Source organism: Carcharodon carcharias, chromosome 13 (assembly GCF_017639515.1).
Source record: "Carcharodon carcharias isolate sCarCar2 chromosome 13, sCarCar2.pri, whole genome shotgun sequence".
NCBI classification, from domain to species: Eukaryota; Metazoa; Chordata; class Chondrichthyes; order Lamniformes; family Lamnidae; genus Carcharodon; species Carcharodon carcharias.
The window spans coordinates 101453819-101481566 of NC_054479.1; the positions used below are offsets into that span (position 1 = coordinate 101453819).

At 43.3% G+C, this 27748-nt stretch overlaps 1 protein-coding gene across 1 annotated transcript in view; it reads left to right on the forward strand.

Moving 5' to 3' along the window:
• LOC121286119 (mucin-19-like) overlaps positions 1-27515 on the forward strand; it is a 199089-nt gene extending 171574 nt beyond the window's left edge. The window contains exons 81-86 of the mRNA XM_041203108.1: positions 9887-9943; positions 14998-15056; positions 19978-20079; positions 21525-21576; positions 25316-25424; positions 27143-27515. Of these exons, the coding sequence (XP_041059042.1) occupies positions 9887-9943; positions 14998-15056; positions 19978-20079; positions 21525-21576; positions 25316-25424; positions 27143-27305 (542 nt within the window). The 3' untranslated portion in view covers positions 27306-27515. The remainder of the gene's footprint in view (positions 1-9886; positions 9944-14997; positions 15057-19977; positions 20080-21524; positions 21577-25315; positions 25425-27142) is intronic.
• The last annotated feature ends 233 nt before the right edge of the window (positions 27516-27748 follow it).

Here is a 27748-nt window from a genome sequence, read left to right on the forward strand (position 1 = left end):
TTAATATCCTGTAATATTTCCTCTGCTACATAGTGCCAACACCAACTAGTGTGACAGGTGTACTTGCCGCTTCAGAGACCGGCATTACAGATGAGCATTGTTTCCTTCATATTAATACATGACATTTATTTCAAGCAACTTAGTTAGATGATTTAATTTAGAACAACCATACAATAGGGAGTGATAACCTTTGTTCTAAAGGTCAAGACGTAGAAACAGTTTGGGTAAGAAACAGCACAGGTAAGAAATCATTTAAATAATATTCTGCCATTCTGTTTTTCCTACCAAGATGGATAACTTCACACTTATCCACGTTATACTACATCTACCATGCATTCTTGTATATTATTGAATAGAGGAGTTACATTTATGATTTTCCAACCTGATGGGACCTTTCCAGAATGAAGGGATATTTGGAAAATTACAACCAATGCAAGCAGCAGCCACTCTTTTAACACCTAGGGTACAGACCATCAGATCCTGAGAACTTGCCAACCTTTAGTTCTAAAAGTTTTCTCAATACCCTTTCCTTGGTGACTGCAATTGTTTTAAGATCCTCCCTCAATTTCACCTCTTGAGTTACAAGAATTTATTTTAAAGCTTCTCTAACAGTAACTATATCTACAAGGTACTGTACAGGAAATAAAAAAGGAGGCTTGTAAGAAAGGTTGTTTTAATGTTCATATTTATTGGATGAATCAGACTGACAAATATAGCCTGGAGGATGAGTGTATAATGTGTTTTTGGAAAAATTTCCTAGAGCAACATGTTCTAGAGCCAATGAGAGAGCATGCTTTTTTAGGCCTGGTAATGTGCAATGAGGCCGGATCAATTAATGACCTCATAGTAAAGGTGCCTCAAAGTAGTAGTTTGAGGGAGAGAAGTGGGTTGAAGACTAATGTTTTAAACTAAATGAAGGCAATTACAAGAGTATGAAGACAAAACTGGCTAAAGGGTACTGGGAAATTAGCTTAATGTTAGGACAGAAGAGATGTAGTGGCAGACTTTTAAGTCGATATTTCCTAACACTCAGCAAAGGTACATTTCAGTAAGACTGAAAGACTCTAGGAGATGGCTGCACCATGCACTGCTAAGGAAGTTAAAAATAGTATCAGATTGGAAGAAAAAGTGTACAATTCTGCAAAGATAAGTCTTAGGTCAGAAGATTCGACAGAGTTTAAAAACCAGCAAAAAAATGACTAAAAATGTAATGAGGGAGAAATTGTAGCATGAGAGAAAACTAGCTAGAAATATAAAATTGATAGAAAGAGTTCCTGCAAGTATTTAAAAAAGGAAAGAGTAACTAAATGTGAGTGTTGGTCCTCCAGAGAATGAGCATCTGGAATTACTCATGGGAGATAAGGAAATGGCAGAAGTGCTGAACAGATATTGTCGTGTGTCCATCTTCGCTGTAGAAGACACAAATTACATCCCATAAATTCTTGTAACTCAAGAGGTGAAATTGAGGGAGGAACTTAAAACAATTGCAGTCACCAAGGAAAGGGTATTGAGAAAACTTTTAGAACTAAAGGTTGGTAAGTTCTCAGGATCTGATGGTCTGTACCCTAGGTGTTAAAAGAGTGGCTGCTGACATAGTAGTTGCATTGGTTGTAATTTTCCAAAGATCCCTTCATTCTGGAAAGGTCCAATCAGGTTGGAAAATCATAAATGTAACTCCTCTATTCAATAATATACAAGAATGCATGGTAGATGTAGTATAACGTGGATAAGTGTGAAGTTATCCATCTTGGTAGGAAAAACAGAATGGCAGAGTATTATTTAAATGGTGATAGATTGGGAAATGTTGGTGTACAAAGGGACCTAGGTGTCCTTGTACACCAATCACTGAGAGCAAGCATGCACATGCAGCAAGCAGTTAAGAAGGCAAATGATATGTTGGTCTTCATTGTGAGAGGACTTGAGTACAGGAGCAAGAATGTCTTAGTGCAGCTGTATAAAGTCTTGGTGAGACCTGCAGTATTGTGTACAGTTTTGGTTTCCTGACCTAAGAAAGGATATACTTGCCATTGAGGGAATGCAATGAAGGTTCACCCGATTGATTGCTGAGATAGCAGGATTATCGTACGAAGAGAGATTAGGTTAACTATGCATGTATTCACAGGAGTTTAGAAGAATGAGAGGGAATCTTATAGAAACATATAAAATTCTGACAGGGCTGGACAGACTGTATGCATGGATGATGTTTCCTCTGGCTGGGTGGGTCTAGAACAAGGGGTCACAGTCTCAGGATACGGGATAGACCATTTAGGACTGAGATGAGGAGAAACTTCTTCACTCAGAGGGTGGTGAACCTGTGGAATTCTCTACCACAGAAGGCTGTGGAGGCCAAGTCACTGAATATATTTAAGAAGGAAATAGATAGATTTCTAGCTAGGCACCAAGGGGTAAGGGGAGAGAATGGAAGTATGGCGTTGAGATAGAGGATCAGCCATGATCATATTGAATGTTGGATAGGCTCAAAGGGCCAACTGATCTATTCCTGCTTCTATTTTCTATGTTCCTATGAAAGGAAGGAGGCAGAAAGCAGGAAACTTCAGTCAAGTTAGCCTGAAATCTGTCATAGGGAAAATGTCGGAATCTATTATTGAGGAGATTATAGCTGGGCATTTAAAAAATTTTAATGCAATCAGACAGAGTCAACATGGTTTTGTGAAAGGGAAATCATATTTGACTAATATATTAGAGTTCTTTGAGGAAGTCACAAGCAATGTAGAGAAAGGGGAACCTGCAGATATTTCTCCAAATTTGCACTAAGTGCAATAGCGGGCAGGTAAAATGATGTTTTACCCACCGGCCGCGATAACGGTTTTCACAGGCCACTGTCATGCATTTTTATCTCTTCTTGCTTTTGCAAGCTCATTTGCCAAACAGCTGACAGGATCCATGACCCAGGGTTTCCAGTCAAGTCCCAAAGAAACCTCTGGAAAGGAATGTGGAGGCATCCACCCTGAAGTCTTGTCAGAGCGCTGACCCACACCCCCCCACCAGCGCAGAGACACACCTCAGTGAGACCTAAATTTAGGGTAGCCCCAGATCACAATCTGGTGAGCACATCGCACTGTCTGATCCACAGCAGGCGGTGGCAGGGACTTCCCAGGTGTCCGACTGCTGGAGGCCAGAAATTTGCTAAGTCCGAGTCAGATGACGAGCCTCTGGACTCAGTCATGTCACAGTTGCTGGAGCTGCAAAGACAAGCTAGAGAACATCAGGAAGGGATGTCCACTGCACTCCTCTGGTTGCAAGGCACGATGGAGATGTCTGGCTTCTCTCTGAGGTGATAGTGCTGGCATGCCCACACACCAAGGTTAACTCTGGTAGGATGGCGGCCACCATGGAGACTTTGGTCCAAGACTTCACTCCTGCACTGCTACGCGGGCTCAACTCCATCGCTGATGCCATAGTTGGCTTCCAACAGTGTATACGCAAGAGGGGTGGCGTGCAGCTCGATCTCACTCCAGCCACCCCTGCTCCTCAAGGAGTCAGCCTGGGGCCCTCAGGCACCCACAGGGAGGAGGATCAGCAGAAGCACACTGTGCGCCCATCCATCCGGGTGACTCCAAGAGTGTCCAGCAATCCAACTCCCCTCTTTCTGTGACCTCAGCAGCTCCAGCTCCACAGGCCGAGGAGGTTGCCACTGGCACACAGCATGACCTCGAAAGCAGGCCAGGGCTTCCAAGTCTTGGCCCCCCAGAGGACACCCAACAAAGTCATCACAGCAGGGCATCACAGTCAGCAGGCTGCCTCCACCTCTGCCGTGGATGTCTGGGGAGCAACAAGATGCAGCGGCAGGGTTAGGAAAGTTGCTGCAGCCTGTGCACGGGTGTTAATTACTTGTACATACTGTTCACAATTGTCAATAAACACCAAGAATGTCTCCCTGCCTATGGCTCCTTGTTCTGATGAGCAAATTTCTTGTCACTCAGATTTGAAAACTTTCTGTGCAAGATAAAGGCAGGTGTCCTAGTCCAGGGCCTCTTCCCTGTGCTCTGTGCAGCCTTCAGACCAAAGTAATGGTCTGGCCTCTCACTTCCTGGAAAACATTACTGATGCCTGCACCTCGGCGGTGCTTGTCATTGCTGCCAGAATGTAGTGGGCAGTCGCCACAATGTTCTCTCACCCATTCGATGTGCTTTCAGCACCTTTAAGGAGGGGCTGGCCCCCAACCCTTCAGCATCTGTGACCACACAGGAGGATGGTGACAACATGCAGTGAGGACTCTCCATAAATCTTCACATAGCCTTTGAGAATGTCTGACTCCTGTCCAGCTCCTGAAGGGCTCAGGTGCTGAGGGTGGACAAAGCATCAGATGCTTCTAAAGTTTCATGACTGGGTCTCTATGATATGACCCTGATCACGGAGCGCAAGCAAGCTGCCCTCGGCCAGACAGGAGTCAGACATTCTCAAAGGCTATGTGAAGATTTATAGAGAGTTCTCACTGCATGTTGTCATCATCCTCCTGCGATCGAGTGACTATTAGTGCCCCCACTGTGTCTCCATGACAGGAGCATTCTCATAGAGGGTATTGGTGCTGCCATAAGCCAGACTGGAGTCAAAAGTTCTCAACTGCGATGTGAGAATCTACGGGGTCACCTCACTGCATATCGTCATCATCCTACACAAATCTAGCAACTATGAGGGCTTCCCCAGCATGCCTGCCCAGCAAGCCAGTGTGAGGGTCTCATCCCCGTCATCGTTGCCTCTGAGGACCTCCTCAGCCTCATCCCTATTGGCGTCCTCATCAGAGGAGATGTGTAGCTCCTCCATCTACCCCTCAGCCAGCTAGTCTCCTATTGCAGCGCCAAGTTGTAAAGGGTGCAGCAGATGATGACAATGCGTGACACCTTCTGCAGATTGTATTGCAGGGCTCCACCAGACCAGATCAGACCAGTCCAGGCACTGGAACCGCATCTTCAGCATCCTGATGGTCTGCTCCACCAAGTTGCAGCTGCTGCATGAGCCTCATTATAGTGTCACTCCGTTGCAGTCTGAGGCCGCTGCATGGGTGTCATCAGCCACGGCATCTGTGGGTAGCCCTTGTTCCCAAGGTGCCAACCCTGCAGCCCCTGTGGACCCTGGAAGACTCCAAGGATCTGTGACTGACTGAGGATGTAGGCGTCGTGTACACTCTCTGGAAAACGTGCACATATCTGCAGGATGTGTTTCTGGTGGTCGCATACCAGATGCACATTCAGTGAGTGGAATCCCTTGTGGCTGATGTAATTCACCGAGTGTAGCAACAGATACCCGAGCACCTCATGGGTGCAGTTAATCGCACCCTGCACCTGTGGGAATCCTGAGATCAGAGCGAATCCAATGGCCCTTGCATCCTGAGTGTCACAATTCCGGGCGAAATGCACAAAGTTGTGCCCGCAACAAGCTGGCATCCGTGACCTCATGGATGCATTTGTGGTTGGTAGATCGTGAAATCCCACAGAGGTCACCTGTGGAGCCCTGAAAGGAGCCGCTGATATAGAAATTGAGTGCCACAGTCACTTTCACAGCCATTGGCATTGGATGCCCTCCATGTCCCCTTGGCACCAAGTCCTGCAATAAGTGGCAGATGTGAGCGACCAAGTCCCTTGACAGGCGCAGCCATCGGCAACACTGGTTCTCGGTCATCTGAAATGACACGCGGCACCTACAGACCCTGGTTGTTACTAGGCATCGACCAGCCACGGCTCGCTGTCGCTCCTGGGTAGCATGTGCGGGAGCCTCAGCAGCCCCTTCTTCCTAAAGTTGCTGATCCTGCCTTTGCATGGCCAGGAGCCTCAGTCACCGTCCCGTCCATCTTCTCCACTCCCTGTAGCCCATCAGGCATACAGCTAGGTCACCAGGCTCCTTGCCCCTGATGTGGTCTTCCTGCAGCATGAAAGAGAGATGTGGTTAGCCTGGGTGTAATTAGCATCTTTCTAGGCCCTGTGTGATGATCCGATGCTTCCTGGAGAGTGCTGGCCCCCTCAGATGGCCACAGATGAGTGCGCCGCATGGCTGCCCAGTCAGCCTGCGACATGGGGGAGACTGCTCCTAACTGGGAGGCTGAGATTGCAATGTTCATGGCTAGTGTTGGCAAAGAGATTGTACAATGCGTGCATCTAACTGCTCCGCATTCCAATAAAATGGCCAAGGACTCGCAGTCTGTGCCGGGGGTGAGGGTTGGGGGCTGGGTGGGGCGGTAAGGTCTGGAGTGCTCAGTGGCACTTTGGTGCCTCCGTCTTACTTGGGGGGGCAAGCAGTCTAGGAGCCCAACCCCAATCATATCACTGTGGCTGTGCCTGAACTGTCTCAGTTGCAGATGAATGGTCAGTTTATGCAGGTGTGGCCACTTCCCTTGCCTACCTTGCCTCCCCCATCTTGATTTCTTGTGCATGGGATCCAGCACCAGGGCGGCAGTTGCCCCCCCCCCAACCGACAACAGTTGCCTCTGAGGCTGGGCAGCAGTTGGCTCTGGGCAACCCCCCCCGACAACATTCACCTCCAAGGCAGGGTGGCACTTCACCCCGGCCTCCTGGCGCCCCTGAAGCCTGCCAAACAACAGGCAACCCTGGCGAGCTCTGCAGAATGATGCTGTTCACTCATCTCCCCCAAAGTGATGGCCGCCAAGTGCACATTGCCTGCGTGCTTTTGTGAAACACATCGACGTGCTTTCCCACCGATTTGAATGTTCGATCTGGTGGGAGTCCAAGACCCTGGCAGGATGGCCTTTTAATGATATGCTGATGTATTACAATGAGCTCCCTGATGACCATTGGTGGGAAATGCGGCCCGCCATTGACGGGCTGAGCGGACAATCGCGACCTGCCTTCCCACCGTTGTGAAACTGATCGCGCCATATTGTCCATGCACCTATCATGCCCGCTGCAAGCAGGCATGGAAAATTCCACCCATAATATATTTAGATTTCCATAAGGCATTTGTAAGGCCCCATAGCTTATCATAGGTTACTGTGCAAAATAAGAAGTTTCGGGGATAAACTATTATCATGGATAGAGAATTGGTTGGCTAACAGGAAGCAGAGAGTCAGGATTCATGGATCATTTTCGGGTTGGCAAGATGCAACCAGTTGAGTGCCACAGGGATCAGTGCTGGGGCCTCAGTTATTTGCAATCTGTATCAGTGACTTAGATGAAGGGACCAAATGTATAGTTGCTAAATTTGCTGATGACACAAAGATAGGTAGGAAAATAAGTTGTGTAAAGGACATAACGAGTCTGCAAAGGGATATAGATGGATAAAATGCATGGGCAAAAATTTGGCAGGTGGATTTTAATGTGGGAAAATGTGAACTTGTCCATTTTGGGAAGAAGAGTAGTAAAGCAGTATGTTATTTAAATTGAGAGAGATTGCAGAACTCTGTGGTACGGAAGGATCTGGGTGTCCTAAACATGAACCACAAAAGGTTTGTATGCAGGTACAGCAAATGGTCCGGAAAGCAAATGGAATGCTGTTGTTCTATTGCAAAGGAAATGAAATATAAAAGTAGGGAAGTTTTGTTGCAGTTGTATAGGGTCTTGGTGAGGTCACATCTGGAGTACTGTGTACAGTTTTGGTCTCCTTACTTAAGAAAGGATAAAATTGCATTAGAAGCAGTTCACTTGAAGGTTCGCTCGACTGATTCTTGGTTGAGGGGTTATCTTACAAAGAAAGGTTGGTCTGGCTGGGCCTTTATCTATTGGCATTTAGGAGAATGAGAGGTGACCTTATCGAAACATGTAAGATCCTGAGGGGATTTGGCAGGGTAGATTCTGAGAGGATGTTTCTCCTTAAGAGCGAGACTAGATGTAGGGAACACAGTTTAAAAATAAGGGTCTCCCATTTGAGATTGAGATGAAGCAATTTTTTTCTCTGAGTGTAATTGTCTGTGAAAGGCTCTTCCCCAAGGAGCAGTGAAGGCAGGGACATTAAATACTTTTAAGGGTGAGTTAGATAAATAACTGATTGTCCAGGGAGTCAAAGGTTATGGGGTAGACTGGAAAGTAGATTAGAGGCCGCAATCAAACCAGCAATGATCTTATTAAATGGCAGAACAGGCTTGAGAGGCCGAATGGCCTGCCCCTGCTCCTAATTCGTAAGTTCATAATTTGTAATTTAATACCATGTAATATGTTCTCTGAACAAATTACAATGGCAACTATAGAAACAGGCATACCTACTATTTCTGAAACTCCAATTACTGGTAAGTAATAGTTTTGTCATTGTCATACATTCGCTGTGCCAAATATGGCCAGTAAAGTGTCTTGTTGGTACATAATTGAAATTCTTCATATATTCAGCCCATCCACATGTAGTGTATAAATCAATACAAGTTGAGTTGTTCCATATTGCTGTTAGTAATCTTCTTTCATCCTCTGCCCTGACTTTGGTTTCTGATCGGAAACAAGTTGAATGATATAAAATAGTGCATGTTTAACATGCCCTATGTTCTTAATTGTGAGCACAAGCATGTTGGCTTTTCCTTCCTCACTGATTTGTGACGCACCTTTATTTTGGGGTGAATTTTGAATTCAATAGCTTTTGCAAAAGTGAATGTTACCTGACATTCCAAATCTCTGGCATTAATTACAGATTTCAGAAATGTTCAGTAGTGCTCCATAACCTTGTTGGTTTTGATTGATACTGTGTGACTTGTTGTTCTTGCCTTATTGAGAGCAATAATGGCAATATTTTCTTACTGTACTGGGATAATCAGGATCAAACCTGCCCTAAATATTTTGAAAAATGGAGGACTGGGGATTGACAAGCTCAATTTGTATTTAGAATCCAAGAGCGTAACTTAATGCCCTCACCTGAGGTGGGAGTGGCGTTTAAACAGTTGGTAGAGTGCAGATTCGGGACCTCATCAACTTCTAGCTTCTGCCCTGATTAAGTCTGGGGCAGGAAGGATTGAGGATGGCCTTTCCATCCCCAAAGCAATGTAAGCCTTTAAGTGGGCAATTGTTGCCCATCTAAAGGCCTCGTCCCACATCCACTGTTATTCATCCAGCAGTGTCCTGGGCCATCACCTCATGGGAATCCCAAGAAGCAAACCCCATTGTCTGTTGCAAGCTCCTGGGGTGGGTCCCACTTTGTCGGGTACTCATTGCCTGATTGAAGGAGCAGTCATTGGGAAGGAGGTGGCTTCTGAGTGCTACCCCCGCCCTTTCCTCTGATTCCCTCCCAAATGAACCTCCAACCCACAATCCCCATCCAGCCTTCACTCACCTGTGGCCTGGGTCTCTTGATGATCCTGGGCCCCTGGTGGCTACATTGCCAGCAACAGTCACTACCCCTGCAATAGCAGTGATGGCAATGAGAAGTTGCTGGCCTCTGATTGGCCAGCAGCTCTCAGGTGGGGGCGGGTGAAGGGGGGGCGGGGGTGATTTATTTGTTGAATGTACTTTTTTTCATCCCCTGGACTGACATTGATTTCAAAGAAGGAAAATGTTAAGATGGAGAAATTAATGAACTAATAATAATAAGTGGAGTGTGTTCAGTGAGATGTTTGAATTACGCCCTTTATACTTTACAAAATAAATCATGTTGTATACTTTAAAATGTATTTTTTACTTGAAAACAGCATCTAATTCTTGTTGACCAAATTCATGACTTGTTTGCTAACACCATAGGAATTACATTTTTGTTGCTCAAAAAATAACTTGCTTTTGCAGGCAACCTGGACCAAGAGCTATTCTTAAGGACAACCATTACATTTCCTGAAGGGAGTTATTTAAATCATAATTGGGCTTTCATTATTGATCTGATAATTATATCTATAGACACATTTTGTAATCTGCTCTTTCAATTGTGACCAAATAAGAATATCTAAAATATACCTAGGGATCCATTTGCAGCCAGATGTGAATTCATATTCTCCAACATTTTCTAACAGGACCAACATCAACTACAGTGACGGGAAGACCAACAATTTATGAGACCTCCATAACTGGTTAGTATATTTTCTCGCCAGCTCATGAAATTAATTTACTGCAATTTGATCTTTTTTGCTCTGTAATACCTTCTCTGTTGTGAAGTGGTGACATGAGCTATAGAGACAGGCACACCTACATTTTGTGTAATTCCAATGACTGGTGAGTAATATTTTCTTCATTATCACATGAAATATATTCTGAGGCCTCCTCAGCTTGGCCCTTCATTATATTCATCGTGATTTTTGAAGGAGCTGAGGGAGATGGAAGAGACACGTTATTGTGCTGAAAGTGAAAAAGTGTACAAACTCAGCATAGTGAATTTCCTGATAATTCGGTGTTACAGGAAATCACAACAACATGAATGACTTTTAAGTTCCAACAGGCAATAGTGTTGTCACTGGGCCTCTGCACCACCAGCATCTTTCCATCACTGACACCCAGTATATGTACACTTTGCCAACATTCTCTTCCAATTCTCTCAGGGTGGCAATCCTGCAGCCCTGCCCCCTGTTCCCTGCTTCTCCCTGGAGTTGTCCACACTCTTCTCTTGCAATGAGAGAAAGCAGAGAGCTATGAGTATGAGCTTTGGAAGATGGAATGAGAAAAATTGAAGGAAGTGAGGAATGGGTGGTGTAAGTCCAAATAGATGAGGTTGTGTGTGAGTATTGCCTGCTGAAAGGGAGATTTGAGGTGGAGGCTAAAGAGAAATGAATGTGTGAAACAATAAAGTTTGTCAGTCAGAGGAGTGCTGTGCAGGAACATGCTAGGGAGGTGAGAGAGTGATAGCTGCCAACAGAGAGTGGTATGACACTCCCTTTGCTGGACTTAATGTTGTCATTAAACCTTTTCCAATGCTGTATCCATGTCCGGGGCACCACAGTTTTGCTTTTCACCATCTCTGCTACCTCCAGCAATGGCTGCATTGTTCGTCAGGGTGGCCTTCTCTCTTGTCCTCAGAAAAGAGGACTTCTCTTCTGGTCCTCTCCTCATCCACCATTACTTTCGGGGATGAATTCTAGAAACAATTGGGGATTTCTTCTGTCTTGTTTCCATTATCTTGCTGCTTCCTTCCTTCCTACCCCAGCAAGATTTCTGCTGCCATGTAGACCCCTACTAGGGTCACTTTATATAGGGAGCCTTCAGTGACAGATCCCACATGTGATCCCACCTGCCCCTTCTGATTGCTGGGAAACCCAGAAGTGGGATGCTAATGCCCTGGCTGTTTAACTCAGATATGACAAAACCTGCTCCTCCAGCATTCAGGTTCCTGACAATTATTGTGGCAAGGGCTATTAGTTTAAAATTCTGTCTTTCCTGTTGAAGATTTGGGAAATTGCTGTCAATGACGGTCGCAGCCATGATGGTCGCAGTCTTAATCTACCTTTGACCATGAAAGATTATAGTAAAAGATGGCAGTTCAATTGATAATTGCGGTCTCTGAGAACAAGAGGACTTGTTTATAAGTATTTATCTGAAATATTCTTGACCAAAGGCTTTTCTTTTATTAATACCGGACAATGACAGTATATCAATTTTGCATTTAGAAAGATATAATGAAGCGTGCCAGCCGTGGGTCTCTTGGTAGCACTCTCATTTCTAAATTACCTTTGCGGTTCAAGTCCCACTCAAAGATTTGGGCGCAGAAATCTGAACTCACACTCCAGCGCAGTGCTGACGGAGTCCTGCATTCTTGGTGGTACTGTATTTTGGATGAGGTGTGAACCCAGTCTCTGTCAGCCTTCTCAGGTGCAGTTAAAAGGTAGCATGGCACTATTTTTGAAGAGGAGTAGATGAACTATCCCCAGTGTCCTCTCAAGTATTTATCCCTCAGTTAATGTTACCAAACAGATTATCTAGTTGTTATCATATTGTCATTTGTGGGAGCTTGCAGTCGGCAAATTAATTGCTGTGTTTCCTGCATTACAGCATTGACTACACTTTGAAAGTACTTCATTTGTTGTAAACACTTTCAGGCATCCCGAGATCATGAAAGTATATAAATGCAAGTCTGTATTTTTCTTGTTATTCACAAGTATTGCAGTGTGTTCAGTGAACTTCCTAAATTTCAGTTTTGCTTTTTGGAAAATAAAATCATGTGTTATTCTTTGAAATGTACTTATTAGTTGAAAGCACCATTAAATCTTGTTAACAAATGATAATGGCTTATTTGCTGAAACATGGATGTTGTGTTGCTTGACAAATAAATTACTTTCACACTCAAACTTGGTTCAAAAGTGGCCCAAAAGGACATCTGTTACATCTCTTGAAGGGAGTTGTTGAAATGATTGTTGGACAATAATTATTGAGCTGCCCTAAGAACATAAGATAAAGCAGCAGAGGTTGACCATATGACACTTCTAACCTGCTCTCACAGATCTTCTGTGTTGAAGTCCAGTATCCATAGACATAAATTCAAGGAGATATTCAAATAATTTCTACTGAGTACATATACCATTGTGGCTGGAAATCTTGGAGTGATACCGAATCTCATGCAGTGCTGCCTCTTGAGCCTAATGTCCAAGTCAATGGAATAGAAAGTTGGTCTGTGATGTATAATTGGTGATAAAAGCAAAAAACTGCAGATGCTGGAAATCCAAAACAAAAGCAAAAATACCTGGAAAAAATCAGCAGGTCTGACAGCATCTGTGGAGAGGAACACAGTTAATGTTTCAAGTCCATATGACTCTTCAGAACTAAGGAAAAATAGAAAAGAGGTGAAATATAAGCTGATATAAGGGGGGTGGGACAAGTAGTGCTGGATAGACGGCCAGTGATAGGTGGAGATAGCCAAAAGATGTCATAGGCAAAAGGACAAAGAGGTGTTGAAGGTGGTGATATTATCTAAGGAATGTGCTAAAAGGTGACATTAAGGATAGAAAGCAGGACGAGCAAAGTACAGATAGCCCTAGTGGGGGTGGGGTTGGGGGAAGGTATAGAAATAGGCTAAAAGGTAGAGATAAAACAATGGATGGAAATACATTTAAAAATAATGGAAATAGGTAGGAAAAGAAAAATCTATATAAATTATTGGAAAAAAGGGGGATCGGAAAAGGGGTGGGGATGGAGGACAGAGTTCATGATCTAAAATTGTGGAACTCAATATTCAGTCCGGAAGGCTATAAGGTGCCTAGTCGGAAGATGAGGTGCTGTTCCTCCAGTTTGCATTGAGCTTCACTGGAACATTGCAGCAGGCCAAGGACGGACATGTGGGCATGAGAGCAGGGTGGAATGTTGAAATGGCAAACGACAGGGAGGTCTAGGTCATGCTTGCGGACGGACCGAAGGTGTTCCGCAAAGCGGTCACCCAGTCTCCGTTTGGTCTCTCCAATGTAGAGGAAACTGCATTGGGAGCAGCGAATGCAGTAGACTAAATTGAGGGAAGTGCAAGTGAAATGCTGCTGCACTTGAAAGGAGTGTTTGGGTCCTTGGACGGTGAGGAGAGGAGAAGTAAAGGGGCAGGTGTTGCACCTTCTCTGACACTTCCCTTCCCTTCCTTGACCTCTCTGTCTCAATTTCTGGTGATAGACTGTCCACCAATATTCAGTACAAGCCTACCAGCTCCCATAGCTACCTCGACTACAGCCTCTCACACCCCGCTTCCTGTAAGGACTCCATCCCATTCTCTCAGTTCCTTCACCTCCTCCGCATCTGTTCCAATGATGCCACTTTCAAAAACAGTTCCTCTGACATGTCTTCCTTCTTCCTTAACCGAGGCTTTCTGCCCATGGTGGTTGACAGGGCCCTCAACCGTGTCCGGCCCATCTCTTGCGCATCCGCCCTCACACCTTCCTCTCCCTCCCAGAACCATGATAGGGTCCCCCTTGTCCCCACTTATCACCCCCACCAGCCTCTGCATTCAAAGGATCATCCTCCTCCATTTCCATCAACTCCAGCATGATGCCACCACCAAACACATCTTTCCTTCACCCCCCTGGTGGCATTCCGCAGGGATCGTTCCCTCTGGAACACCCTGGTCCACTCCTCCATCGCCCCCTACACCGCAACCTCCTCCCACGGCACCTTCCCATGCAACCGCAGAAGGTGCAACACCTGCCCCTTTACTTGCCCTCTCCTCACCGTCCAAGGGCCCAAACACTCCTTTCAAGTGAAGCAACATTTCATTTGCACTTCCCTCAATTTAGTCTGCTGCATTCACTGCTCCCAATGCAGTTTCCTCTACATTGGAGAGACCAAATGCAGACTGGGTGACCGCTTTGCGGAACACCTTCAGTCTGTCTGCAAGCATGACTCAGACCTCTCTGTCGCTTGCCATTTCAACATTCCACCCTGCTCTCATGCCCACATGTCCATCCTTGTCCTGCTGCATTGTTCCAGTGAAGCTCAACGCAAACTGGAGGAACAGCACCTCATCTTCCGACTAGGCACTTTACAGCCTTCCGGACTGAATATTGAGTTCCACAATTTTAGATCATGAACTCTGTCCTCCATCCCCATCCCCTTTCCGATCCCCCTTTTTTCCAATAATTTATATAGATTTTTATTTTCCCACTTATTTCCATTATTTTTAAATGCATTTCCATCCATTGTTTTATCTCTACCTTTTAGCCTATTCCTATCCCTTCCCCCCACCCCACCCCAACTAGGGCCTTGCTCGTCCTGCTTAATGTCACCTATTAGCACATTCCTTAGATAATACCACCACATTCAACACCTCTTTGTCCTTTTGTCTATGACATCTTTTGGCTATCGCCACCTATCACTGGCCCTCTATCCAGCTCTACTTCTCCCACCGCCTCCCCCCCCCTTAAACCAGCTTATATTTCACTCTTTTCTATTTTATTTAGTTCTGTTGAAGAGTCATACGGACTCAAAACATTAACTGTGTTCCTCTCATGTATAAAGGGTGGTTGATCTGATACCTTTGAATATGCAGATATATCTTAGGCCCTGCCCTACGTCCAGCAGAATATGGGGCAGAACATACATGGGGCTTAAAACTCTCTTAGCCCTAAACTTTGCCCAGGATCAATTGAGTTTACTTCCTAACAAGGCATCTATATTTTGGGTAGTTTCTTGATTACTGTCTCTATGTTTATTTATTTTTCTTAAGGTATTACTCATTCAACACTTATAGTTACCATGCCTGAAACCACAATACCTACATGTAAGGTATGTCATATTTAATGCTGTTAAATTAAGACTTCCTGTGTAAGAATGAGTTTTTAAAAAATATAAATATCTTGTTAAGAATCACTCACAATGCTATTATAGAGTTTCTAAGTATGTAGAAAATTTACTGCTTTCTGCTTGGAACAACATCTTAAACATAACAGGAAAATTTCCAACGTTCATTGTTTCATAAGCTCACTTGCAATATGTTAATTCCAGGAATTGTATGTTGAGGAAGAATGAGTCTGAAGCTAGCCTGTACCTTAAAACTGGTTTATTTCCAAGACTGCAAAATAAAGTCACAGACTCTCCCAGTTCCTCCTCACCTCAGCATCCATTTGCTCTACTTATACTCTTTTGAGCATAACTAATGAACAGAAAAGGGATAAATTAACAAATCAAATTAAACAATTTAAGGGAGCAGTCACTTAAAGGGACACTTGTAACAAAATAACAAAAAGTAAAAATCTTAAAGGAAACTTAACAAACTAAATCAAAATTGGGGGGTCAACATTGCACCTTAGCACCTGCGGTGCCCCTGATCTCTGAAGGCCTCCTGCCTGTGTACATACCAACTTAACAAATAAAGGGGACAAATTAATAAAAGATCAAACAAACAAATTAAAGGGAAGGCCCTTAAAGGGAAACTGCAACAAAAAGTCAACATCACAAAGGAAACTTACAATAATCAAATTAAAATGTGATTGTCAGGGTCAGTGAAGCACCCCAGCCTTTGTGGTGCCCACCAGTCACAGAAGATCTCCAACATGTTGGTGGACACCACATGCTCCCTTTCCAGGGATACCCAGACATGAACATAGCTGCGGAAGAGGGGCAGACAGTTGGGTCGGCCAACCTCCTCAACCGCCCGCTACCTGGACTTATCAATAGCCAACTTGGCCAGCCCCATAAGCAGGTCTTCCTCCCTCCCTGCCCCCAGCCACACCAGAAGCCCAAAGATTAGGAACGTGGGGCTGAAGTGTAACCAAAAATTAAGAAATACATTTTTAAGATAACTAAAAAGAGAGTGCAAATGACTTCAACTTTTACACACGTGGTCCACGGACTCCACAAGGCCGCAAAAAGCAGATGTTTCTTGGGAGTCCATGAACCGATGCAATGTATGGTTTTATGGGGTTGTGTCATTTATGCTCTTATGATGCATAATGATTGAACAGAGAATTATTCCTGTTTATACTCATTTGAGTGCGAACAAATTAACAAAAGGAGGACAAATTAAAAAATTAGCAGAAGGTCAAATAAAGTAATAAAAGTAATTAGAGAGGCACCTTAACTAAAGAATAAAAACACAAATGAAACTTACAAAAATTCAAATTAAAATATGATTTTCAAGGTCAATAAAGCATCCCAGCCCCCGTGGTGCCCACTGATCACAGAAGGCGTCCAATGTGCCAGTGGATTTTTTTTTATTCATTCATTGGATGAGGGCTTTGCTGGCTAAGCCAGCAGATATTGCCCATCTCTAGTTGCCCTTGAGAAGGTGGTGGTGAGCTGCCTTCTTGAACTGCTGCAGCTCATGTGGTGTAGGTACACCCACTGTGCTGTTAGGAAGGGAGTTCCAGGATTTTGATCCAGTGACAGTGAAGGAACACTGATATATTTCCAAGTCAGGAGGGTGAGTGACTTGGAGGGGAACTTCCAGGTGGTGGTGTTCCCATTATCTGCTGCCCTTGTCTTTCTAGATGGTAGCAGTCGCAGGTTTGTAAGGTGCTATCTAAGGAGCCTTGGTGAACTCCTGCAGTGCATCTTGTAGATGGTACATGCTGCTGCTACTGCACATCAGTCATGGAGGGAGTAACTGTTTGTGGATATGGTGCCAATCAAGCAGGTTGCTTCCACCTGGACAGTGTCAATCTCCTTGAGTGTTGTGGGAGCTACACTCATCCAAGCAAGTGGAGAGTATTCCATCACACTCCTGACTGGTGCCTTGTAGGTGGTGGACAGGCTTTTGGGAGTCAGGAGGTGAGTTACCTGCTGCAGGATTCCTAGCCTCTGACCTGCTTTAGTTGCCACAATATTTATAGGCTAGCCCAGTTCACTTTCTGATCAAAGGTAACCCCCAAACATTGATACTAAGGGATTCAGTGATGGTAATGCTATTGAACTTCAAAGGGCATTGGTTAGATTTTCTCTTGTTGGAGATGGTCATTTTCTGGCACTTGTGTGGTGCAGATGTTACTTGCCACTTGTCAGCCCAAGCCTGGATGTTGTCCAGGTCTTGCTGCATTTGGACATGGACTGCTTCAGTATCTGAGGATATGTGAATGGTGCTGAACAGAATCACAGAATCACACTCGGCCCTTTACCTTGAACTTATGCCCCCTTGTGACTGACCCTTCAACTAAGGGGAACAGCTGCTCCCTATCCACCCTGTCCATGCCCCTCATAATCTTGTACACCTCGATCAGGTCACCTGTCAGTCTTCTCTGCTCCAACGAAAACAACCCAAGTCTATCCAACCTCTCTTCATTACTTAAATATTTCATCCCAGGCTCCATCCTGGTGAATCTCCTCTGCACCCCCTCCAGTGCAATCGCATCCTTCCTTTAATGTGGTGACCAGAACTGCATACAGTTCTCCAGCTGTGGCCTCACCAAGGTTCTAGACAACTCCAACATGACCTTCTTACTTTTGTAATCTATGCCTTGATTGATAAAGGCAAGTGTCCCATGTGCCTTTTTCCCCACCCCACTAATATGCCCCTCCGCCTTCAGAGATCTATAGACACACGCCAAGGTCCCTTTGTTCCTCAGAACTTCCTAGTGCCATGCCGTTCATTGAATACTTCCTTGTCAAATTACTCCTTCCTAAGTGTATCACCTCACACTTTTCAGGGTTAAATTCCATCTGCCACTTCTCTGCCTATTTGACCATCCCGTCTATATCTTCCTGTAGCCCGAGACACTCAACATCACTGTTAACCACCCGACCAATCTTTCTTGAGCAATCATCAGCGAACATCCCCACTTCTGACCTTATGATAGAATGAAGGTCATTGATGAAGCAGCTGACGATGTTTGGGCCTAAGGCACTACTCTGAAGAACTCCTGCAGTGATGTCCTGGAGCTGAGATGACTGATCTCCAACAACCATAACTATCTTCCTTTGTGCAGGTATGACTCCAACCAGTGGAGAGTTTTCCCCCTGATTCCCACTGATTCCAGTTTTGCTCGGGCTCCTTGATGCCGCACATGGTCAAATGCAGCCTTGATGTCAAGGGCAGTCACTCTCATCTCACTTCGGGAGTTGAACTCTTTAGCCCATGTTTGAACCAAGGCTGTAATGAGGTCAGGAGCTGAGTGGCCCTGGAGGAACCCAAAGTGGGCATCAGTGAGCAGATTGTTGCTAAGCAAGTGCCGCTTGATAGCATGGTTGATGACCCCCTTCCATTACCTTACTGATGATCGAGAGTAGACTGATGGTAATTGACCAGGTTGGATTTTTCCTGCTTTTTGTGTACAGGACATACCTGGGCAATTTTTCACATTGCCAGGTAGTTGCCAATGTTGCATCTGTAATTAAACAGTCTGACTAGGGGCACTGCAAGTTCTGGAGCATGAGTCTTCTGTACTGTTGCCGGAATGTTGTCAGGGCCCATAGCCTTTGCAGTATCCAATGCCTTCAACTGTTTCTTGATATCACGTGGAGTGAATCGAATTGGCTGAAGACTGGCACCTGTGATGCTGGGGACTTCTGGAGGAGGCCGAGATGGATCATCCACTCGGCACTTCTGGCTGAAGATTCTAGCAAATGCTTCAGTCTTATCTTTTGCACTGATGTGCTGGGCTCCCCCATCATTGAGGATAGGGATATTTGTGGAACCTCCTCCTCCAGTGAGTTGTTTATTTGTCCACCACATTCACAACTGTGTATGGCAAGACTGCCACAAGATGCTGCTTGCTCCCTCTCCAAGGATACCCAGCCACGAACATAGCTGTTGAAGAGGGAAAGACTGTTGGGTCGGAGGACACCCTCAACTGCTTGCTGCCTGGCCCTATCAATAGTCAACTTGGCCAGGTCCAGGAGCAGGCCCATGAGGCAGTCCTCCCTTCCCGCGCCCTGTTGCACTGGGTGTCCAAAGATTATGAGCCTGGAACTGAAATGCAACCAAAAATTAAGTAATCAGTTTTTAAAATAACTAAAAAAGGGTACAGTTTACAACTTACACATGTGTGGTCCATGGACTCCACAAGGCCGCAAAAACGCAAGCATCTTGGGAGTCCGTGAACCGACGCAATCTACAGTTGTATGGAATTGTTCCCATTTATATTATTTTGATGTATAACGGATGAACAGAGAATTGTGCCCATTTCTACTCTTTTGAGCACTAAATTAACATTTAAAGGGGACAAACTAACATAGGTGTACCAATACCCATCACTTGTTTAACAATGCAGTTGCCTTAGCAATGTAATTGCCATTTAACCTTTACAATGTAATTGCCATTGAACATAGTGATTGCCCTTGGGCCTTAACGATGTAACTAATAAAAATTGACATAATACACATCCTGGATGAAGCTCGAGCCTTATGAGATTACCCCTTCCAGATGGACCGTACAACTACAGTATCTTTGCATAATTTCCAGTACAATCTGGATACTGTACTGACCTTTTTTTTTGCAAAACTGTCTCTTTAAATAGCTACTAGCAAGCATAAAGCCACAAAATTCTGTCATCATGTTAGTGGAAAATTGATAATATTTATCCAGTTGTATTGCCAAATTCTTTTAATACCCATGCTTTGCAAAATCTAGTCCACTCTATTTCCTACCTCCATTAACTACTTTAAGTCTTAAATATGAAATTCTTGCCAGGTCATAGTGTTCAATACATTTCATATTTTTATATTGTCATTTTCATGTAATCATAACTTTTTTTGGCATCTTTTTTATTTCTAGATTGGACGTGATCCAAATAATTCATGCATTTCTTATAGCTGTGTAAACAATGCACAAATGATTCATGAAATAGCCTGTGAAGAGCTTGCAATCTGTTCTGAGGTTTGTACCATGAAAGGCAACATGCTGTGATGTACTGTTGTTACAAAATTTAAGGCTGAGTAGTTGGGTTTGATTTGTAGGACCAGCATAGCCTATTTACAATGTTTTCTGATGTTTCTGTTTTTGTAACAAGTAACCCAAATGAGTAACTTGTAAGACACCTGGGTGAATGCCTTCTGAAGCTGTATCCTTTTTATCTATCGGGATAGTCATCTCATCAAATCTCCCAGAAAAATTTATGAAGCTTTACTTGCCTTTAAAAAAATAATGCTCACTGCCCCTAATTAATCTAGATATTTATGTGTTAATCATGTGCATATTTATTGTTCCTACAAGTTAGGCCACAAATGACGTTAGACTTACCGGTCTACTGTTCCCCTGTTTATCCTTCTTGATTAAAAATATGACCTCAGACACTTTTCAATCCAATGGCCCAATTTTCATGTTTAATGAGAATTGAAAAGTTGTAACTAGAACCTTTCCTGTTTCCTGTCTGCAACCTAGCTTTAAAAGTCACCTCATGTTCCATCAACTGCTTTTCAGAATCAGTTCTTTTTCTACAGTTATTTTTAACAATTATTCTATATTCTTCTCTATATAAGCCGATATCCTCTTAATCACCATTTCTAAAAACCATTGTCAAATATTTATTCAACATCTGTCATAACATGATCCTTAACAATTCGATTCCTTCACTTCTGAGCAATTCTACCCTTTCCTTAACTATTACTTTCCCTTTTATCTGAATGTAAAAGGCCTTACCTTTTCTCATACTGCCTGTTAGCCCTTCAAAATATATTCCTTATATTTATCAATCATATAGTTAGCCCTAACTTATTCATATATCAGCCTTTTAAATTTAATCTTAGAGTTAATCTCTGTGTCCATTGTATTTTTGTGCTCAATCTGTTTTAAATCCTGATGTGTGAGATGTTTCACTTTGGGAAAGATAAATATCTGCAGTTCATTTGTGAATTTGCCTGCGTAGTTTGTGCTTTTTTAATCACAGTCACCGCTGATGTTCTGACTTACAAATTATTCACATGAACTCTTTAGTGGTTCAAAAGTTAAATGCACCTAATCGGTATGTTACTAAGGTCCCAGGTTTGATTACTTATTTATGCTGAGAATGTTTATGGTGGAGGTGGGATCGCTTTAATTGACCTCAATGCTCCTACTAAGATAGTGAAAGGAAAATTCTCCAGGGTTCCCATTCCTTGTCATAATCTAGGCATTCTTGCTGTGGCATGTGCGCATATGAACATCAGATCAGGGTGGGCATTGATACCCTGGATTTGTAAAAACCACAAATGTGCATTAAGGAGTATTCTTTGATGTGACATAATTGAGCTATCAAATGGGTGCTGGAGAGGAAGAAGAAGTGAGAAAAATATATATTTGAGCGATATGCATGTTAATTATTCAATATTTTTTTCTGTTGTTAGTCTGAAAAAATCTGGGATGACATTCATTGCTGCTATTCATGTCCTCAACGAGGTAAAGATTTAATATTTGTGCATCACAATTGTTTTGGCAGTTATTCTTCACTTAAGATGAAATATCAGTATAAATCAAATTTAAAGGAGACATTTTAAAACATAACCATATTCTAAAGTCCCATATTCCCATAGTTCAGGAGTCCCCTTTGTCCCACTCGCAAATCAGTATTCCATTTTGGAGGCTGATGAGGGCACTGGTTCCTCCAGAGAGTGCGGACGGAGCCAAGCATCTGGCACCATAAGCAGCCTGTCTGTACAGGAGGGGAGGAAGAGCAATAGTAATAAAGGATTCTATAGTCAGGGGAACAGGTAGGCACTACTATGGCCGTCAACGTGACACCAGGATGGTATGTTGCCTCCCTGGTGCCAGAGTCCGGGTTGTCACTGAACGGCTGCAGGGCATCCTGAAGGGAGAGGGTGATAAGGCAGAGGTCATGGTACATGTTGGTACCAAGGACATAGGTAGAAAGAGGGATGAGGTCTTGCATCAAGAATTCAGGGAGTTAGGCAGTAGACTAAAAAGCAAGACCTCTCAGGTTGTAATCTCTGGATTACTCCCACTGCCACGTGCTACCGAGCTCAGAAATAGGAGAATAGCGCAAATTAAAACGTGGCTTAAGAGTTGGTGCAGGAGGCAGAGTTTTAGATTCCTGGATCACCGGGACCGTTTCTGGGGAAGGTGGTTACCTGTACAAGCGGGATGGTCTACATCTGAACCAGAGCGGGACTAACATCCTTGCGGGAGTGTTTGCTAGTGCTGTTGGGAGGAGTTTAAAGTGATTCAGCAGGGGGAGGGGACACGGAATGTTAGCAGAATAGGGACACATCATAATACAGTAAGACAATCCAGCCAGAGGGAGTACAGCTGCAATAAGCTTCAAGGGAGTAAGGCAAGGCTGGATGGCCTCTACTTTATTGCCAGGTGTATTATATGTCAAACGAATGAGTTAAGGGTGAGGATTGACACGTGGAATTGTGATATGGTAGCCATCACTGAGACATGGTTGAGGGAAGGGCAAGATTGGCAGCTCAACATTCCGGGATATAGAAACTTCAGGCGAGACAGGGGAGGGGGTAAAAGAGGAGGACGCCTTGCATTATTAATTAAGGAGTCCGTTACTGTATTAAGAGAGATGATATCTTGGAGGGGGCATCGAATGAATCTTTGTGGGTAGAGCTTAGGAATAAAAAAGAGGCAACCACATTATTAGGTGTTTATTATAGAACCCCAGATAGTCAGCGGGAAATTGAGGAGCAAATATGTGCACAAATTGTGGAGGTGTGTAAAAACAATGACAATAGGGTAATTATATTAGGTGATTTCAACTTCCCCAACTTTAATTGGGATAGACATAGTGTTAAGGGCTTGGATGGAGTGGATTTCTTGAAATGTGTATAGGAGAACCTTTTAGGTCAATATGTAGAGGGTCCAACAAGGGACGATGCATTGCTGGACCTAATTCTGGGGAAAGAAGCCTGACCAGTTGCTGAGGTGGTGGTGGGCAAGCATTTTAGTGATAGCGACCACAATATGGTACAGCTTAACTTTGTTATGGACAAAGAAATCGACAAGTTGCAAAAAAATCTTTTGGATTAGTAAAATAAGGCAGGATCTGGCCAAGGTAGACTGGGAACAGTTACTTGTGGGGAAATCTACAGAGGAACAGCGGGGGGTGTTCAAAAAGGAAATGGGGAGAGTTTACAACATGTTCCCTCTAAGGTGATAGGAAGGAGTAACAAGCCCAGAGAACCATGGATGACCAGAGATATTCAGGTTATGATGAGAAGAAAAAGAGAAGCTTTTAGCAGGTACAAGGGAAGCAAATCAGCAGAGGCATTAGTGGAGTACAGGGAGCTTAAGAAAGCAATTAGGAGAGCAAAGAGGGGATATGAGAAAGCTCTGGCTGGTAAAAGTAGGGAAAATCCTAATATTCTAGAAGTAAGTCAAAGGGAAGAGGATTATCAGGGAAAGAGTAGGGCCCATTAGGGACCAAGGGGGCAATCTATTGGTGGAGCCAGAGGACATCGCTAGAATGTTGAATGAATACTTCACATCCGTATTCACCCAAGAGAATGAGGATGAACGTATCGAACTCGGGGAGAGAGACTGCGAGGTTCTTGAGCAAATTGATATAGGGAGTGACAAGGTATTGGAGGTGTTGGCAGACTTAAAAATGGTCAGATCTCCAAGTCCGGATGATGTGTGTCCCAGACTGCTGAGGGAGGCAAGGGAGGAGATAGCAAGGGCTCTGACCCAAATTTTTAATTCCTCTCTGGCCAAGGGGGTGTGCCAGAGGACTGGAGAACAGCTATTGTGGTTCCGCTATTTAAGAAGGGTTGTAGAGATAAGCCAGGGAACTACAGGGCAGTGAGTCTCAATTCAGTGGTAGGGAAACTATTGGAGAAATTTCTGAAGGAGAGTATCTATCTCCACTTGGAGAGGCAAGGCTTGATCAGGGATAGTCAGCATGGCTTTGTCAGATGGAGGTCACGCCTAACAAATTTGATTGAATTTTTTGAGGAAGTGACCAGGTGTGTAGATGAGGGTAGTGCAGTTGATGTAATTTATATGGATTTCAGCAAAGCCGTTGACAAGATCCTACATGGGAGACTTATAAAGAAGGCAAAGGCACATGGGATACAGGGTAATTTGATAATTTGGATTCAAAATTGGCTTAGTTGTCGTAGGCAGAGGGGGATGACAGAAGGATGCTTTAGTGATTGGAAGGCAGTGTCCAGTGGCGTACCACAGGGATCTGTGCTCAGTCTCCTATTATTTGTTATTTATATAAACAACATAGATGACTATGTGGGGGGTAGGATTAGTAAATTTGCAGATGACACAAAGTGGTTAACATTCAAAGGCACAATGCTTAATTTAGGGATTCAGCATCGGGAAAGGGGAAGACATTGAGAGTGAAACCCTGCCCTGCAACCCCCACCCATGACCCCTATTTCTGCAGTCACTCAGCTCTGGCATGGGATCTGGTGATGCTCTTAGGCCTTGGATGGGTGTCATACTGGCAGCAATTACCATCTCCCTGGTGTCTGCCTCTGATTGGCCAGCAGCTCTAGCTGGGTCAGACTTCCTCCCCCAGGATCTTTGATCCCAGGAGAAGGCCTGCTGCTAGCCTGTCAAGTGCCTACAAATGGAACAAGATGTGGTGGGCCTTCCTGAAAAGTGGCAGAGCTTGCCTCTCCCTGGCTTCATTGCCAGCAGCCGAGACCCCAGTCATCTTCACAAGATTCTGTTCAATGTTTTACTCTCCATCTATTGCTGTACCTGATTTCAGTTTCCCATTCTTTCCCTAATGCCATTTTTTGCACTTTGTTTTGTTGCCAGCTTAATGAAATTTCATTCTGAGATGAATACAACCTTGGAAAATGGTGGTGGTGGGCACTTAATCAGGCAGGAGGGTGGCAGTGTTCCTCTGAAGAAGAGTCATACAGACTTGATACGTTAACTCTGTTTTTCTCTCTCTACAGATGCTGCCAGACCTCCTGAGTGTTTTCAGCATTTTCTGTTTTTACTTGGAAAATGGTGGATGTTGGGGCTCTTCCTTTTTTGGGAATATTTGACTTGCCTTTTAAGGAGTAGAGCCTTTGCATGCATCCAGTACAAAAAGAGATAGAAAGAGATGGGGAAGAGCTTTGAACAGGGAATATATTCTTCCTGTTTAATTCTTTGCTGTGATGACTGCTTATTTTACTGTTATTTTAATGTATTTTTTTCACAGTCAAAATTTGTAAACCTCAATCTTATAAAAAGACTGTTAAGGTGGAATCCTGTAAACCAGTTGATATTAACCTCAGAAGATGTGAAGGATATTGTGCAGGATCAGCAAAGTAAGTAGCATTTTCCCAAAGTTTGGTATGTAATTAGGCAATATTATCAACTACTGAGTGAATAATTCAAAGGAAATCAATATACCTATAAAATTAGTAAGTGTATGTGTGCCTTAACACCAAATACTACTTGTGAAAAGATGGAAAGGGTTATTTTGGTGAGCCAAAATTCACACCAATTCGATTGATTTTTATAGCACTAGTCATTTGTGTTGATTGTCCTTGCATTATGCTTTAGGATACTGCCTTCAACCTTGTAAGAGGACCACATGATGAACCTTGCCAAGAGTTTAATTCCTGGCCTGTAGAAGCCCAGATTTTCCTGTTTGTTACGACTTGAGTTGTCATCCCTTTGTTGGTTCTCCTTCTCTTCTACCCATTGCAAGGGGGAAGAATTGCCAATGGATACCCTCTTTGGTGCCAAAAACAAGGATCAAGTAAAAAAAAATTGAAACAAGAATTCAAGAAAATCCAAATGAAGAAGTTTTTATAAAAATATAGTAAAGAAATATTTAACATATATTTACCTCAAGATGAAGGTATCCTTTTGATCACCTTCCATATATTTACTGCTGTTTAGCAGTCCTGTGCATCCATTTCACTTGAACTTAATTTACATCTAATGTGCTGAATGGCAGAAAATTAGTGTTTAAACTATTTTCATCTTGTTTGAGGCAAGCTTTTCCCTACCTCCCAGAAATACTGGCAGAAAATGGGCAAATACTAAAGTGTGTAGAGATGAGTTGTCCATTTCCTGGCGTTGTCCACTAATTACAAACCCAAAATTGTATTGATCATAGAACAATTTGCATTAATATGGTGCATTTAATGTAACTAACATTCCAAGCTGTTTGACAAGTAAATATTTGGAAAACAGATGTCAAAGCAGGAATTGAGAAAGTAGAAGGAATGACCAAAGTTTTGGTCAATGAGATGGGTCACAATAAGTTATTAAAGGTGGAGATTGGGGGAAAACAAAGCTTGCATTTATATAGTGCCATTTTGTGATCTCAGGATGATAACCAATTAAGTATTTTTGAAATGTAGTCACTGTTGGAAAATAGAGATGAAAAGTGCAAGTAGTAAGTTCTAAAGAGTATGATTATTCTGCCAACTACAACTATAGAGGGCAAAGGGAGGGAAATGGTGTAAGGTGGCTGGAGTCAGAGGAACAAAGCGCCAGGGAAAGGAAATCGACTTAAGAAGATTGCTGAGATTGGGTTGCATAAGGGATTTAAAAGATGATGAGAATTTTTAAAGATTCTAACTGTAACACATTGAGTCCCAGTCCTCCAGTTTTAATTTGCAAAAATAGAGGTGATAGGTGAATAAGATTTTGTGTAGAACAGGTTTTTGTCTGGCAGAATTTTGGACAACTTAGAAGACCAAGAAATTGTGTGTTAGAGTAGTCATGTCTGGAGGTGATGAAGACATGGATAAGGGTTTCATCAACAGAGGGGCTCAGGTAGAATTGAAGAAAGACAATGTTATTAGAGGTTTGTAGCTTTGACTCTGACTGTTGCTCCCTTCAAGGATAGCTCCCTGCGAATTTCCATTTATCGGTTCAGTTGAAATCATATCTTCAAACATTCAATATCATTACTAATTGTAGCACATGAAAAATGTAATTAAAAGCCTTTGATGAAATTGTTGTATAAGTAAAATGATCTGATGTTTACGTTTGCTTCCCTGTAACGGATGGTTTGTTCATCTTTCAGATATGAAGTTATCGTAGGCCGTATGATGCACGAGTGTACATGCTGTCATGAAGATGAGATAGAAGAAAGGCAATTAGAACTTCAGTGTGACATTGTACATAATGTCTTCAAATATATTTTCATCAAGTCATGTACATGCAGAAAATGTAAGGGCTCAGAGTAATTAGTAATGTGACGATGGATTCGCTCAGCAGCATACAACTTATGTAAATGATTTGGAAATATGAAATTAAACCCAACTGGGAAAATTGCTTTTGCAATGTAGTTGCTAACTTGCTCTGAATCATTTGCTGCATGACAATAAAGTGAATATCTTATTTCAAGTAAAATATTCCTCTGCTGTCATAGATTGAGAAATCTTCCCTTTCTGTTGCAAACCTATTGACTTTTAAGTAATCATGAATGATAATAAATTTCTTTATAAACAATAGAATACATCTTGTAGTTCTCATCACAAGTTTTGATCTATTTTATCCCAAAATTTACAAGAAGCACATAAACCCACAGCCTCATGACTTAGAGGTTCTAAATCATACTCCAGAGGCTTGGACAATTAATCTAGGTGGAAACAAAAACTTGGGATATGCATTTCTGATGACACCCTGT